This window comes from Balaenoptera musculus, chromosome 7 (assembly GCF_009873245.2).
Source record: "Balaenoptera musculus isolate JJ_BM4_2016_0621 chromosome 7, mBalMus1.pri.v3, whole genome shotgun sequence".
NCBI lineage: Eukaryota > Metazoa > Chordata > Mammalia > Artiodactyla > Balaenopteridae > Balaenoptera > Balaenoptera musculus.
In genome coordinates this window covers 105,164,281-105,178,033 of record NC_045791.1, presented here as the reverse complement: position 1 = coordinate 105,178,033, position 13,753 = coordinate 105,164,281, and the positions used below count along the sequence as shown (strand labels likewise).

At 53.1% G+C, this 13,753-nt stretch overlaps 1 protein-coding gene across 2 annotated transcripts; it reads left to right on the top strand.

Moving 5' to 3' along the window:
* The first annotated feature begins 567 nt into the window (after window positions 1-567).
* On the top strand, window positions 568-11,181 carry NMUR1 (neuromedin U receptor 1). Of its 2 annotated transcripts, none has more exons than XM_036859009.1 (3): window positions 568-754; window positions 3,001-3,886; window positions 6,528-11,179. In XM_036859009.1, the coding sequence occupies exons 1-3, from the start codon at window positions 752-754 to the stop codon at window positions 6,908-6,910; spliced, it is 1,272 nt and encodes a 423-aa protein (XP_036714904.1). In that variant the 5' UTR covers window positions 568-751; the 3' UTR covers window positions 6,911-11,179. The 2 variants fall into 2 exon arrangements, with proteins under 2 accessions (XP_036714904.1, XP_036714905.1); XM_036859010.1 differs by having other exon boundaries at window positions 577-754; window positions 3,001-3,870; window positions 6,528-11,181.
* The last annotated feature ends 2,572 nt before the right edge of the window (window positions 11,182-13,753 follow it).

Below are 13,753 nucleotides of genomic sequence, written 5' to 3'. Positions count from 1 at the left end.
GGCTGGGGGAGCCCAGACCAGAGGGAGAATGGAGGTTCCGGCAGCAGTCCTGTGGGGGGGTGAGGACTGGACTCAGGGGCTGGAGGACCCGAAGGGAGAGAGCATTAAGGGAGAGGGCGTGGAGACTGCTGTCCTGGGACTGAGATAGAGGGGGAGGAATCCCATGTGAAGCCTAGGAGGGGGGATGAGACCTTTTGGGGCTTGTTGACTTGGAAGGGCTGGTGGGACGTCCTTGGAGGTGCATTTGAAACGTGGGGCAGGAGGAGGTGGGATCTGGAGGGACACCGTAATAAGAGATTAAGCTAAGAGTCAGCACGCTGGAGCGCAGGGACAGGGTGTGAGACCCAGATCATTTGAACTTCATCTCCCTGAGGTTCAGTTTTCTCATCTGTAAAATGGGTTGTTGTGAGGGCTCCATGAGGTAAGGGTGTTCCTGGAAGCGCCCCATCAGACACTTGGAAACACAATCGCTACGGTTTGGGTGGCTGTGGGGGCCCCAGACGAGCGTGTCTGGGTTCAGCGGCCGGGTGGGCTGCAGGGGCACCACTGCCCCCTGTTGGCGGTCTTGGCCCGAGCGTCCCCGGCCTCTGACAGGCGGGGCGACCCGGCGGGCTGCTAGTGCGCCGGCCGCCCTCAGTCTGCCCGTCGGCTTGCTCTGGCCCCGCGTCTGTCCGTCGATCGATCCGCGGACGCCCGCCCCACGCTCGGCGGGTGGGCTCCTGGCCCCTGGATCTCGCGGGGCGCAGACTGCATGGTAGGTGAACGGGGTGCCGGCGTGGGCACGGGCGCGGCGGGAAGAGCGCGCGGGCAGGGTCTCCCCAGGGCTGTAGGGATCGGAGGGGCCCGTCGGGACGCCCCCCTCCCCGGGGACTCGCAGCCTCCTGGGGTATTTCTGTCTTTCTGTCGGCCACGCACGCCGCGGGGCTGGGGGCTCCGGTGCAGCGACCTTTCTCGGGGGCGTAGGGAACCTCTCTCGAACCTGGGTTGGCGCCTGCGCATTCCCGGCTCATCTCCTCGGTCCCCGCTCGGCTCCCGCAACAGCCGGGGTAGGGAGTGAGGGTGCGGCGGGCGCGGGCGGAACGTTTGAGTGGATGAAGATGCCCCTCGATTCCAAAATGCGAGGATTAGGTGTAAGAGAGGCAGGGAGGCTGGGGGAGGCTTCTGGGTGGAGGCTTCGGTGAGGAGAAAGATACTCGGGATTAAGAATACTTGGGATCTAGGAGAGAGACCGACCTGAAAAAGAAAGTCGAGTGGTAGGTGCGGAGGTACGTGCGTGGGCCACGGGAGCCCCAAACCCCCATCTGAGGACAGGAAATGGAGCTGAAAAGAGAATCTAGGGAGAGGATCCAGGAACCGAGCCTGAAAATCCGCGGTTGCTCAGAAGGGAGGGGAGGTGGTGGTGGCGAGCTTGGGGAATAGGCTCAGAAGGGCAGCTCCCGAACTTTCGCGCGAAGACACATGCCCAGTGGAATCCCGTTCAACCCCCGCCCCATGTCCCTTAGACTGTCCTTCCCTTGCCAGGTGGGGAATAAGGATCATGTCACTATGCATTGAAGTTGAGCACCTGAAATGTGTCAGGCACACTCCTGAGAACTTTATTCTTTCATTTAATCTTCCCAGAAACTATGAGGTAGGCTCTACTTACCCATTTTACAGGCGAGGAGACTGAGGCACAGTGAGGGCATGTCACAGAAGAGGATAGCAGAGCTAGCATTTGACCCCAGGCCAGTCTGTTTAGTTCCATGGCCTGGGTCCTTAACTACTATATCTGGTGGACTGGCAAAGAGATGGGAGCTGGAGAAAGGAGAGGGAACCCCAGAGCTGGCAGTGTCAAGGGTGTCAAATATTTCTACTTCAAACAGTTCAGGTGATAGAAAACAGAAACAAGAACCAACTTTTGGATCAGCATTATAGTTTTTGGCCCTTTCACTGCCTTGCTTGATCCCCACAGTGACTCAGTCCTCACAGTGAGGTGATGTAATCAGGCCCTTCTGTGTGTCAGGCAGGCCCTGTGTTAATACCTTTCATGTCTTAAATTCCTGGATCCTTGTAATATGGGAACAGCCACAGAGAGGTTACCATGCAAATAGTCCCACAGCTCGAAACTGGGGAGGCTGGATTTGAATCCAGGCAGCTGTTTCCAGAGACCTTGCTCTTAAAGACCATGTGATACTGTGCATTGTGCCCATTTTACAGATGCCCAAACTGAGTGTCTCTCCCAAAGTCCATGACTTTAAAGGGGAGAGACCCAAAGGGTGACTGCTGATGGCATAGCCCATGCTTGAGAGTCTCCATCTCTGTTCAAAGGTTTCAGTAGATCGTGAAATTTAAAATTGAAGTCCCACTTTTTATCATTTTAAAGATATACTTGTTTTTGGGGCTTCCCTGGTGGTGCAGTGGTTGGGGATCTGCCTGCCAATGCAGGGGACACGGGTTCGAGCCCTGGTCTGGGAAGATCCCACATACCGCGGAGCAACTAAGCCCGTGAGCCACAACAACTGAGCCTGCGCATCTGGAGCCTGTGCTCCGCAACGGGAGAGGCCGCGACAGTGAGAGGCCCGCGCACTGGGATGAAGAGTGGCCCCCACTCGCCACAACTGGAGAAAGCCCTCGCACAGAAACGAAGACCCAACACAGCCAAAAATAAATAAATAAATAAATTAATTAATTAAAAAAAAAAAGACATACTTGTTTTTGTTTTTTTTGGCCACACCACGCGGCATGCGGGATCTTATTTCCCCAACCAGGGATTGAACCCGTGCCCCCTGCAGTGGAAGCACACGGTCTTAACCACTGGACTGCCAGGGAAGTCCCTAAGATGTACATTTTTAAGATGAAATTGTGATGCATCTTACAATGGATGGCGGAGTTTTTCCTTCTCAGCGGCACATGATATATCGGCCTTCCTGGTGTCGATGGCATCTTTGGTTTGACGAATAACAACAGAACCAGATTCCCTGAGTGACTTTTCTGGGTGTCTCTCTCTCTTCTGTTCCACAGGCTCCTCTCTGCCTCAATTGCTCCACCCTCCCTGGAGACAGGTCCCTGGATGCAAGGAGCCCGGTGCCCTGCAATGGCAGCAGGGCCCTGGGGCCCTTTGACCCCCAGGACTTGAACCTGACTGATGAGGAGCTCAGGCTCAAGTACCTGGGGCCCCAGCAGACGGAGCTGTTCGTGCCCATCTGTGTCACGTACCTGTTGATCTTCGTGGTGGGCGCCGTGGGCAACGCGCTGACCTGTGTGGTCATCCTGCGCCACAGGGCCATGCGCACGCCCACCAACTACTACCTCTTCAGCCTGGCCGTGTCGGACCTGCTGGTGCTGCTCCTGGGTCTGCCCCTGGAGCTCTACGAGATGTGGCGCAACTACCCTTTCCTGTTGGGCGCCGGTGGCTGCTACTTCCGCACGCTGCTCTTCGAGACTGTCTGCCTGGCCTCGGTGCTCAACGTCACCGCCCTGAGCATAGAGCGCTACGTGGCCGTGGTGCACCCGCTGCAGGCCAGGTCCGTAGTGACGCATGCCCACGTGCGCCGCGTGCTTGGGGCCATCTGGGGCCTCGCCCTGCTCTGCTCTCTGCCCAACACCAGCCTGCACGGCATTCGGCAGCTGGACGTGCCCTGCCGGGGCACGGTGCCCAACTCGGCCGTGTGCACCCTGGTCCGCCGGAGAGCCCTCTACAACCTGGTCGTGCAGGCCACCGCGCTGCTCTTCTTCTGCCTGCCCATGGCCACCATCAGCGTGCTCTACCTGCTCATCGGGCTGCGGCTGCGGCGTGACAGGCTGCTGATCCTCAGGCAGGAGGCCAAGGGCAGGGCCAGGACTAGCGACAGCCGCAGGCTCCAGCCGCTGCAGGATAGGAGTCGGACACAGGTGACCAAGATGTTGTGTAAGTGTTGCTGCTGGGAAGAGGGGCGGAGCCAGGCACTGGGTGTGGGGCTGGGGCTTCCAGGGGCCTGGGGGAAGGGGCCGGGTGTTTCGGTTTAGGATGGAGGCTGAGTGTGAGGTGTGGAGTAACCCCCCCACCCCACACTCCCCCGTGTGTGTGTGCATGCACTGCATGTGTGTATACTCTTCTAGATTACCCTTGAGAAAGTGACACCAAAGGTAAATGCTAACGGTTCATGGCAGGATCAGCTACATAATTTGTGGGGCCCAATGCAAAATGAAAATTCAGGGTCCCCTGTTAAAAAATCATTAAGAATGTCAAGACAGCAATAGTAGAGCAGCTGTCTTTTTAAAAAATAATTAATTAATTAATTATATTTATTTTTGGCTGCGTTGGGTCTTCACTGCTGCACGCAGGCTTTCTCTAGTTGCGGCGAGCGGGGGCTACTCCTCGTTGTGGTGCGCGGGCTTCTCATTGCGGTGGCTTCTCTTGTTGCGGAACATGGCCTCTAGGCGCATGGGCTTCAGTAAGCTGCAGCACACGGGCTCAGTAGTTGTGGTTCTCGGGCTCTAGAGTGCAGGCTCAGAAGTTGTGGCTCACGGGCTTAGTTGCTCCGCGGCATGTGGGATCTTCCCAGACCAGGGCTTGAACCCATGTCCCCTGCATTGGCAGGCTGATTCTTAACCACTGTGCCACCAGGGAAATCCCAGAGCTGCTGTCTTGAAGGTTCGAAGGTCAGGGCTCTGTGCAAACGCACAGGTGGCACCCATGAAGCCAGCCCTTGCTCATGGAGCCAACCACAGACAGGGCAGAGGCCTGCGGCTGGGCTCCAGGATGACACAGCTGTTCATGGGCTCTGGACCCTCCAGGTCTCTCATCTTTGCTGCTAAATATGTTGGTTCTGTCCTTCCCTAAGTAGCCTGGGAGGCAGGACCACGGGCCCAGAGTTCCCCTTTCCTGAGGAACTAACTGTCCTCTTCCCTTAGTGGCTATGGAAAATCCCAGGGAAGGATTCTGATTGGTGGGCTTGGGTCATGGCCTGCCACCGGGCCAGAGTGGCAGGATGCTGAGGTGAGCAGCCCCCACAGACCCACATGGTGGGATCCGGGGGGAGCAAAACTCCCAGAAGAAGGGGAGCGGGGTGCTGGAAAGGCAAGATGGTGAATTTCCTGCACACCATGTCTGCAGTTCCCTGGGGACCAGAGGAGGGATCATGATCTAAAAGAGGTCGTTGGAGGCATGTTTGTGAAGGTCTGTGTGCAGCGCACAGGAGAATCAGGGCAGAAGTGTGGATTGGGGCCGGCCAGGGCACGCCCAGCTGGCTTGAGCCTCTGGATCTTACTGTGGCCTAGGCCTGGTGCTTTTTCAAAAACAGTGGCCCTGGGGAAACCAGGCAAACTGATGCTAAGCCAGTCATTGATTCCCTCCCCATCCTGCCCGGCCCCACAGAGCCTGAATCAGGTAGATGGGGTGAGCCAGGGCAGGACAGGGCTGGTGAGACCTTGGTCAAAGCCATGGGACTATGGCCAGCTAACTGGGGACTGCCCCATTCCCAGAGAGAGCCTCACTCCTCTCACCCCCAGAACAGTGTCCCAGAGCCCATGGTCACTGGTACAGCCCCTAAGATGGGGCTGGCCTGGAGCCTTGCGCTTGCCTCCTGCACTACTGACCACCTGCCCCTGTCGGCCTCTGCTGCCTCCTACTGCCCTGCCTAGCCGGGCCGAGTCTGCTCATCTGGGATGGCTCTCGCCCTGGGAAAGCGGGGTGTTTCCTTAAGGCTGCCTTGCTGGCTGGCCCGGGGCTCTGGCTTTCTTCTCTCCCTCCTTCTCCTGTCTTCTCTTTCTGAGGGCCTACTGTGCACCAGGCTGTGTGCTGGGGATGTAAGCAATGTTCTGATTGAAATCCGGGATTATGAGGAAAACCACGCTGGAATGTAAGGGGGAAGACACTGCAGGGGAAGGATTGTGAGCTGGAGACGCAAACATGAGAAACAAGAAACAAAAATCAATGCAGACCTGATAGCAAAGACCCAGGAAGGGTAGGGTGAAAACCAGGGCTGGAGGGAAGCTCCGGAGAAAGAGTGAAGGATTGGCTGGCCTGTCCTGCCTTTTACTGGGGCTTGGGGTGGGGCTGTCGAGGAAAGGGGAGGTAATGCAGGGCAGGATATTCAGGGGCGCCCAGGAGAGCTGGGGGCTGGGGCTGGGAAGGCTTCTAGGGCCAAGACAGGCAAGTGCGTGGGGGGGTGTGTTTGTCTCGCTCTCCCTGTTACTCCCTGGCTACTGCTGTCTGACCACAGGCCGCATCCTCCTGCTTCTCTCTGCTTATGCATAAGCAGGCACGGCCCCCGAGTGGCACCCAGAGTGGGCCTTAGCGCACTGGGTCATGCTGGGGCTCAGCATCCACAGCTGTCTCTTAGTTCCAGTTCCACGGTGAGAGAAGCGGACCAGGCCAGCTTGGCCCGGGTGTCCACACCTGGTCCAGGGCGCACGCCCACTGCCCAGTCGGTGACAGGGGCGAGAGCAGCCTCTCCTATAGGGGTGCGGCCAGGGCAGGCAAACTTCCAGAAACCTCCAGATGGACAGTGGGTGTGGGTGGCCGGTGGGAGAGGAGAGGAGAGAACAGGTTCCCTTTCTGCCCACAGTTGTCCTGGTCGTGGTGTTTGGGATCTGCTGGGCCCCGTTCCACATCGACCGCCTCATGTGGAGCCTCGTGTCCCGCTGGACCGAGGGCCTGCACCTGTCCTTCCAGTACGTGCACGTCGTCTCCGGCGTCTTCTTCTACTTTAGCTCGGCCGCCAACCCTATGCTCTACAGCCTCATGTCCAGCCGCTTCCGGGACACCTTCCGGGAGGCCCTGTGCCTGGGGACCCGGTGTCGCCGCCACGGACCCCGCCGCAGCTCTCACAGCCTCAGCAGGGTGACCACGGGCAGCACCCTGTGTGACATGGGCTCCCCCGGCAGCAGGGCCCAGCCCCTGGCTGAGAATGGTGGCCCAGAGGGGCAGCAGGAGACGGACCCCTCCTGAGAGGAGCCTCAGGCAGCTTCACCCTGAGGGCCCAGCGGGCCACGCCAGCTTCGGGGGCCACACCTGCCTCCTCTGCAGCGTGTCTTCGCGGCCTGTCCCCCTTCGTGCCCCGTCCCCACTTCAGCCTAGAAACCCTGACCAGCACCTCAGTGATTCCTGCCCCACCCATGGATCTGAAGGACTGTAAGGTTGCTGTCTGTCCTCCAGACTCTCAGGTCCCCAGTTACAGCCCTTCCCCTGGAAGGGGAACATCGTGGTCGGATAACCGCGCACGGCAAGACTCCATCTGGGGACCCCCCCACCCCCAGCCCGTTTCTGAAGTGTTTCCGTGGCGCCCTACCTTTCCTTCCCATTTCTTGCCGAGCTTCTGCAAGTCCTGGCCCATTCTGTCCCTCTCTAGCTCTTGGCCTGCACCTGGGATTCTGACCCGACCCCCTCCCTGGCCCCCCGTCGGCTTGTTTTGCTCTGGGAGCTCCACCTGGTGGAGCCACTAGGCGGCAGGTGTGTCAGGGATCCAGGAGACCTGGCTCCGGTCTCAGCTGAGCCACCACCACCTTGTCCCGGCATCAGGCAAACTGCCTCGCCTTACAAGCCTCGGGCCATGTTTGCAAAATGAAAGGGGCTGTGACATTCTGGAGTGTCGCGCTTTGGCACTTCAGCTGTGGTTTTCTGTGTGCGTGCCTAAGTCCCTGCTTTCAACAAAACAGATACCCTCAGATTAGCGAGGCGGAAATTACTCTTTACATCCTCACTAACCCCAACCCTTACTCCCTCCCTGACCTCTACGAGCCCCCCACCCCACCCCCTCGAGAGCCACTCAGGGAACATTCTTTGCTTGTCCTAGAGCAAGTGAGGCTTGGCACCGACCGAGGGTCTGTGTGTGAGCAGAGGCCCCTGACTACCTCTGTCTTCACCTCCTCCCAGGCTGGCTTGGGGGCCTGAGATGAGCAGAGCATTGGGCCTGACTGGCCAGAGAATCTCTGGGGGCAAGAGACATGGGCCAACCAAGGGCAACGAGTGACTCTGTGAGAACTGCTTGGGGCTCAGTGAGGTGAGAAGAGAGACACGTGAGTCCTGAAACGAAGCTCCATCCCGAATCCCTGTGGGTAACTGGGTGCTCAGTCAGGACCCAGTTAATGGCCAGAACTTGTCCTGCTGCAGTCCCTGACCTGTCCTCCTCCTAAGAGGGGACTGCAGCAGAAGGAGCCCTGGCCTCCCTTGCGGGGAGCTGCAGGGCGCCCAGGGAGCTACAGGTTCTCCCTGCAGACTCTCTGCAGCTCAGGCCCCAGGTCCCCTGACTGCAAAGTGTAGAAGATTGTACAAAAATGTCCTGGAGTTTTTGAAATTCAGTTGAAAAAATAATAAATACTCATTTTAGAAAAATTGGAAAGTACAAATAAGCAAAAATGAGAACAATTTAAAATAATTAAAAACCACTCTTGCTAGGGGATGGGGGGAGGGGGAAATAGAAAGTTGTTTAATGGGTACAGAGTTTCAGTTTTTAAGATGAAAAAGTTCTGGAGATTGGTGGCAAAACAATGTGAATATGCTTGAACAATATTGAATTGTACACTTAAATGGTTAAGATTTAAATTTTATATGTATTTTACTACAGTTTTTTTTAAAGAAAGGATTAAGTCTAAAGAAAAAGAAAAAATTAAAAAGCCACCCATAGCTTTACTTTCAGGGGTAAGCACCACATATAGGACAGGATGGGGAGATTTGAGAAAGGAGCTTGTGAAAAGAGGCTGTGCAGAGCTATGAGTGCCCAACGTCACCTCTGAAATGAGCTCCCAGGTGGCCTTGGGGTGTCGTCGGGGGAAGCAGCTGAGGCCAGACTTCAGGCTGGAACCTGCCGTTGTTCCCAAACTGGACTCCCCAGGGCCTCTCTTAAGTGACAGAGATGACATGCTCCTGAAGCTCTAGTCAGTATTTATGAAGGGACTACTATGGGCAGAGAGGCACTGGGCAGGTTGGGGAAGGCGGGGCATGTGAGTTATCGGAAGGCCTGGGCTCTGTAAATTTGATGTCTCTCAGGTGTCTCCACGGCATGTCAGTGGATAGGTCCCACTTGTCATGAGTCACTGGTTACCACGGAGAGTGGAAGCAGCAGCTCTGGGCTCAGCCCTGGAGAAAAAAGGATGGAGGTGGAAAGGCCAGCCAGCAAGATCCCACTCTCTCCTGGAAGCAGCATCCCCTGCCGCTTGCTCTTCTGCACTGGTCAGGGGGACAGCAGCATTCCCGAGTGCCCCGTGCTACTCCCAGGGCAGGAGTCCTGGCTCATCTGGGGCTCGAGTCACCTCCCGTCCTGGCTCTGGCTGCAGTCACACAGATCCCTCCTCCTCCCATGTTCGAGAGTTTGGGCCCGCTCTACTTCCCGTCTGCTCCACTCCTGCCATTATCCTGGGTGATGCTGAAGTCCCCGTGGTTGGCCCACTGCTGCCCTGGTATCAGCTCCTGGTCTTTCCTGCAGCTCTGGAGACTCTCCTCCACCCTGGCCTTTTGGCCCCTTGGTAATATCCTGACTCCCAGGACCTCCGGCGTTTTTCCATTTCTGGAAGTGTGAGCTCTTGACCATGATTGCCTCCTTCCTGCTCTGCTGCTCTATAAATGATACATTTATTCTTTAACCTCATCTAACCTTCCCAGTTCTCGACCACTCTGCTTTCTGCCCATCCATCAGCTTCCTCTCATGTACACTTCCTTTCTGATGGGTCCTAGATCCCATGGTCTATCACACACAACCCTCTCTGCCAGTATTTCTGAGGGCCAAGGTGAACATACTGGGATCACCCTTTCCTTCTCAGAAAAAAGGTTTTCTTTGGGAACTCGCCAAGACGAGTCTCATCAACAAAGCTGCGTTTGCCCACCCTTCCTTCTGTGAAGTACCTGCTCAGGAAATATAAAGTGTGCAACACTTCACATCTATTCTTACATAGTCAGATGGCGTCTCCAAATCAATCCTGACATCTGGGAGCCCATCTCATTTTGCACACTTCTTGGTGTCTCCCTCTTCCCCATCCTTGTCTTCTAGTCGATCCACCAAGTCTTCTTTGTTCCATGTCTTCCCTGTAGAGAGGAGTTGCCTTTTTGGAGGGCTTCCTAGTATTTGCACTCCCTTCCCATTGAGGGGAATCCCTGTGTGTGTGACTCTTGTTGTGAGACCAAGCCCAGGCTCCTACTACAGAAGCTGAAAGGGTTCTGGACCCTGCATCACTGACATCACTGTGTGACCCAGGACTGGCACTCAGGCAGCTGGATGATCTGACCTGGGACTTGCACTGGGAGTGACACTAAGACCCATGACAACAGGGGCCGACACGTCCAGGGCAGCAGTGCTAACGGCGGCATCCCACCCAGGCTGCTCCCGGGGCTCCTGCTGCCCAGCCGGCCTTGGCTTCTGCCCATTTTCTCTGCCGGTTTTTCAACCTTCTTGTTGTTCTAAGCTACTAAGAGCCTTTCAATAAATTCCTTTTTTGCTTAAGTTGGCCAGAGTTGTTTGCTGCTGTTTGCAACCAAGAACCTTAACAGATCCATCTACCACTGCTGTGAAGGTTACACATTCTGTCTGTTCTACTAGTGGTTGTCTTTACATATTTCTAAGATGAGCAGATATTATCACTGTTTTGAAACCCCAAACTACAGTCTGTAATACTTAATCATTCTCCTCTCTCACTCTGTTTTTAAAACTTTTTTTAAGAGGCAAGAACGATGAGGACAGACGTAAGGAATTTGATCCTAGAAACACATTTACATTTTTCTAACAACAGTCTAATCCTCTTCAGCACAAGAACTTTAGTATGTTTCTTCTGACAAAGCAGTAGGTATAAAGGTGGTGAGCAGGGACTCTAGTCAGGCTGCCTGGGTTCAAATCCTGACTCCAAAGTCAGACTGGCCTTAGGCCAAAGTCAGACTGGACTGAAAGGTACTGACATTTCTAAACAAAGGATGAGCAACCTGCCTGCGCACAAATAAGAGACTCAGAGGCCAACACTGACCGCCGCATCCTTTCAAATAGTGTCCAGGTTCCTACGAGGTTTAGTTTGAGGATGGTAGTTACTAAGGTAAATGTCCCTTTGTGTGGCCTCTTTAAAGGCAACACCCCAACTTCACCTTCTTTCAAGCTTCTGCACAAGGCAGGGCAGGACAACTGGGGGGCTGTTTAGGAATAGAGGCCACGGCCCAGGTGAGGGACAGTGGGGATTCAGGGAAGGCCGTACCTGGCTGGGTAAGAGTGCCCTGGCTCAGGAGAGGTGGCCACAGGCTAGGGCTAGGCTGGAGGGCCTGAAAGCTGCTGCCACATTCTCTGGAACATCTACAAGAGTACCTGGGGTCTTTTAATCTAATATTCAAGTACCTTCATCAGCTCTAAGCAGTGTGGGCACCATTCATTCAGCTAACATGTATTGAGTACCACGTGCCAGGGACTGTACAAGGCTGGGAGCGGGGGCATACAAGTGTTCTGACAGCTGGAAGTCTGGGGGCACAGAAGAGAGGCAGCTGCCCCAGTGGAGGGAAGGTTTCCAGGAGGAGGCGATGTTGCTCAAAGTCCTGGGAGAAGGGGTTGGACTGGCCCCTGAGCTTTGGCCAGGGAAGGGTGGAGCAGCTATAATGACAGTTCCACCAAAACTGAATCCAGGGGGGGAGGGGGAGACCCTAAAGGAAACAGGGGCCATCAGGAGGAGGAATGGACACTGGACAGGAGACTGTGGTCCAAGTTCTTTGCTCTCATTCTCTGGACTTCCCTGGTTGCTCTTCCTGGAATTTGGACTTGGAACCTTCCCTCCAGTCTTTTCCCTTGTCTGTCTGGCCTTCATGCATAGGCAGGATTTCTTTCCATTTTAGTAAATTTGAAAAAAAAAAAAAAGAAGTACAAAAATAATTACTTTTATTCCCAACACCTAAATTAACCACTATTAACATTCTGGCAATTTGATCCCTGTCATTTCCCACACATATACCCTCCCCTCATTAATGAATAATAGATTGTTTTCAATCATTTGCTTTATGAGAGAACTGCCTTGAACCGTCCGGTACAATGTCCATGGTTACGATGGATGGATGAAGCTGACGATACCCAAACTGTGAGATCAATTGTACCATCACTACAAGTGGTGACTTAACCAGACATTAAGTGCCTTCTAGAAGGATGTAACAAGTACACAAAACCAACCAGAAGTCCTGCAAAAAAAAAAACTGAAGCTGAATGTAAGGAAACCTCCAGATCTAAGGGGCAGCTTACAAGACCACTGCGGACGGCACGTGTTCAAGACACCTCAACGGGCAGAGCCAAATCGAGTATAAGGACAAATTCTGTAAGACGACGGCCTGGTTTCTTCAACAGATAAATGGTATTTAAAAGGGGGTTTCAAAAAAAAAAAAAATAATAAAATAAAATAAAATAAAAGGGGGTTTCTATTACAGAGTAAAAAAGATTTAAAAGATGTATCAACCAAATGTAATGCACGGAAATGTTTGAATCCTAATTCAAACATGCCAACAGCAAAAAGGCATTTTTGGGACAGAAAACTGAACACAGACTAGATAGTAGATGATATTAATCCTGATAGCCTGTATCAGTACTTAATAAAGTGTTTACTGGCGAAATAATAGGATGCCTGGGATTCACATTAAAATACTCAAGCCCAAAAAAAAAACAGGGAGAGAGGGAGAGGAAAAAAAAGTGGGGCAGGGAATAGCTGAAAAAAGAACTGCAAAAATATTGAAGTGATTGGGGTGATGGGTAAAAAGGGATTCATTATATTCTAATTAGTAACGTGTGTTTGAAAACGTCCATAATAAATTTTAAGTTTGCAATAAAGATTCACATATTTGTATCTTCATCAGCGTGATCCCTTATCTCTAGGTGAGAAAAGTGGAATTCCTAAATTTAAGGAAGGAGAATTTTTACCTCAACAGGAAGTCACCAAATTTCTCTCCAGGTGTTTGTAATGAGGGGGTTCAGGAATATGCTACTCCAAAATACAGCACCTTAGCATACTGAATATTTTAAGCCAAATGCATTGGTGATACAGCATGTGCAGAGAGGACTCTCTGACCTTCCCCTGAAGCAGGTCATAAGACCCTCACGTGAGAGGTGCTCTCCCTCTACCCAGAGGAAAGCATTCTTTTCTCCAAGACTGAGGACACCAAGACCACACTTACCTCATACTCCTTTCCAGCCTATCACATTTTGTGACACCCTCTACTCTTCATCAAATCTAGCAAAACACTCAGGTTTAACCCATTCTTCAGGTCTTCATTTCCGTATGAAGGCTCCTGTGTCACATCAAACAGTATGCTTTTTGCTTGTTAATCTGCCTTTTGTTACAGGGCCCCAGCTAACAATTTAGACAGGTAGAGGAAAAAGATATTTTTCCACCTCTACAGTAACAATTTGCCTTCTCACCAGTTTCCCCACAATCCCCAAACACTTGTTTGATGTTTTAATTTCTGTTAATCTGATGATACAAAATAGTATTGTATTATTGTTTTAAATGATATTTTCCCTGGTGGTTGTATAGCTGAGCATCTCTTATCTTTTTGTGCCACTTAAATTTCTTCTGAAAGCTACTTTTCATATCCTTTGCCCATATTTGTTTGCCTTTTTTTTTTTTTAAACTTTTGGCCACACCCCATGGCATGTGGGATCTTAGTTCCCCAACCAGGGATGGAATCAGCCCCCCCCCACCCCAGCATTGGAAGCACAGCATCTTAACCACTGGACCACCAGGTAAGTCCCTGTTTGCCTTTTTCTTATTGTAGTTTTTCATATTCTGATACTAACTTTTTATATGTTACAAATATTTCTTCCCAATTTGTTCCTTATATTTTAAATTTGTT

Coding starts and splice junctions, on each gene's coding strand:
- NMUR1 (XM_036859009.1), top strand. Junction 3,887..6,527: donor ACAGGTGACCAAGATGTTGT/GTAAGTGTTGCT, acceptor TTCTGCCCACAG/TTGTCCTGGTCGTGGTGTTT.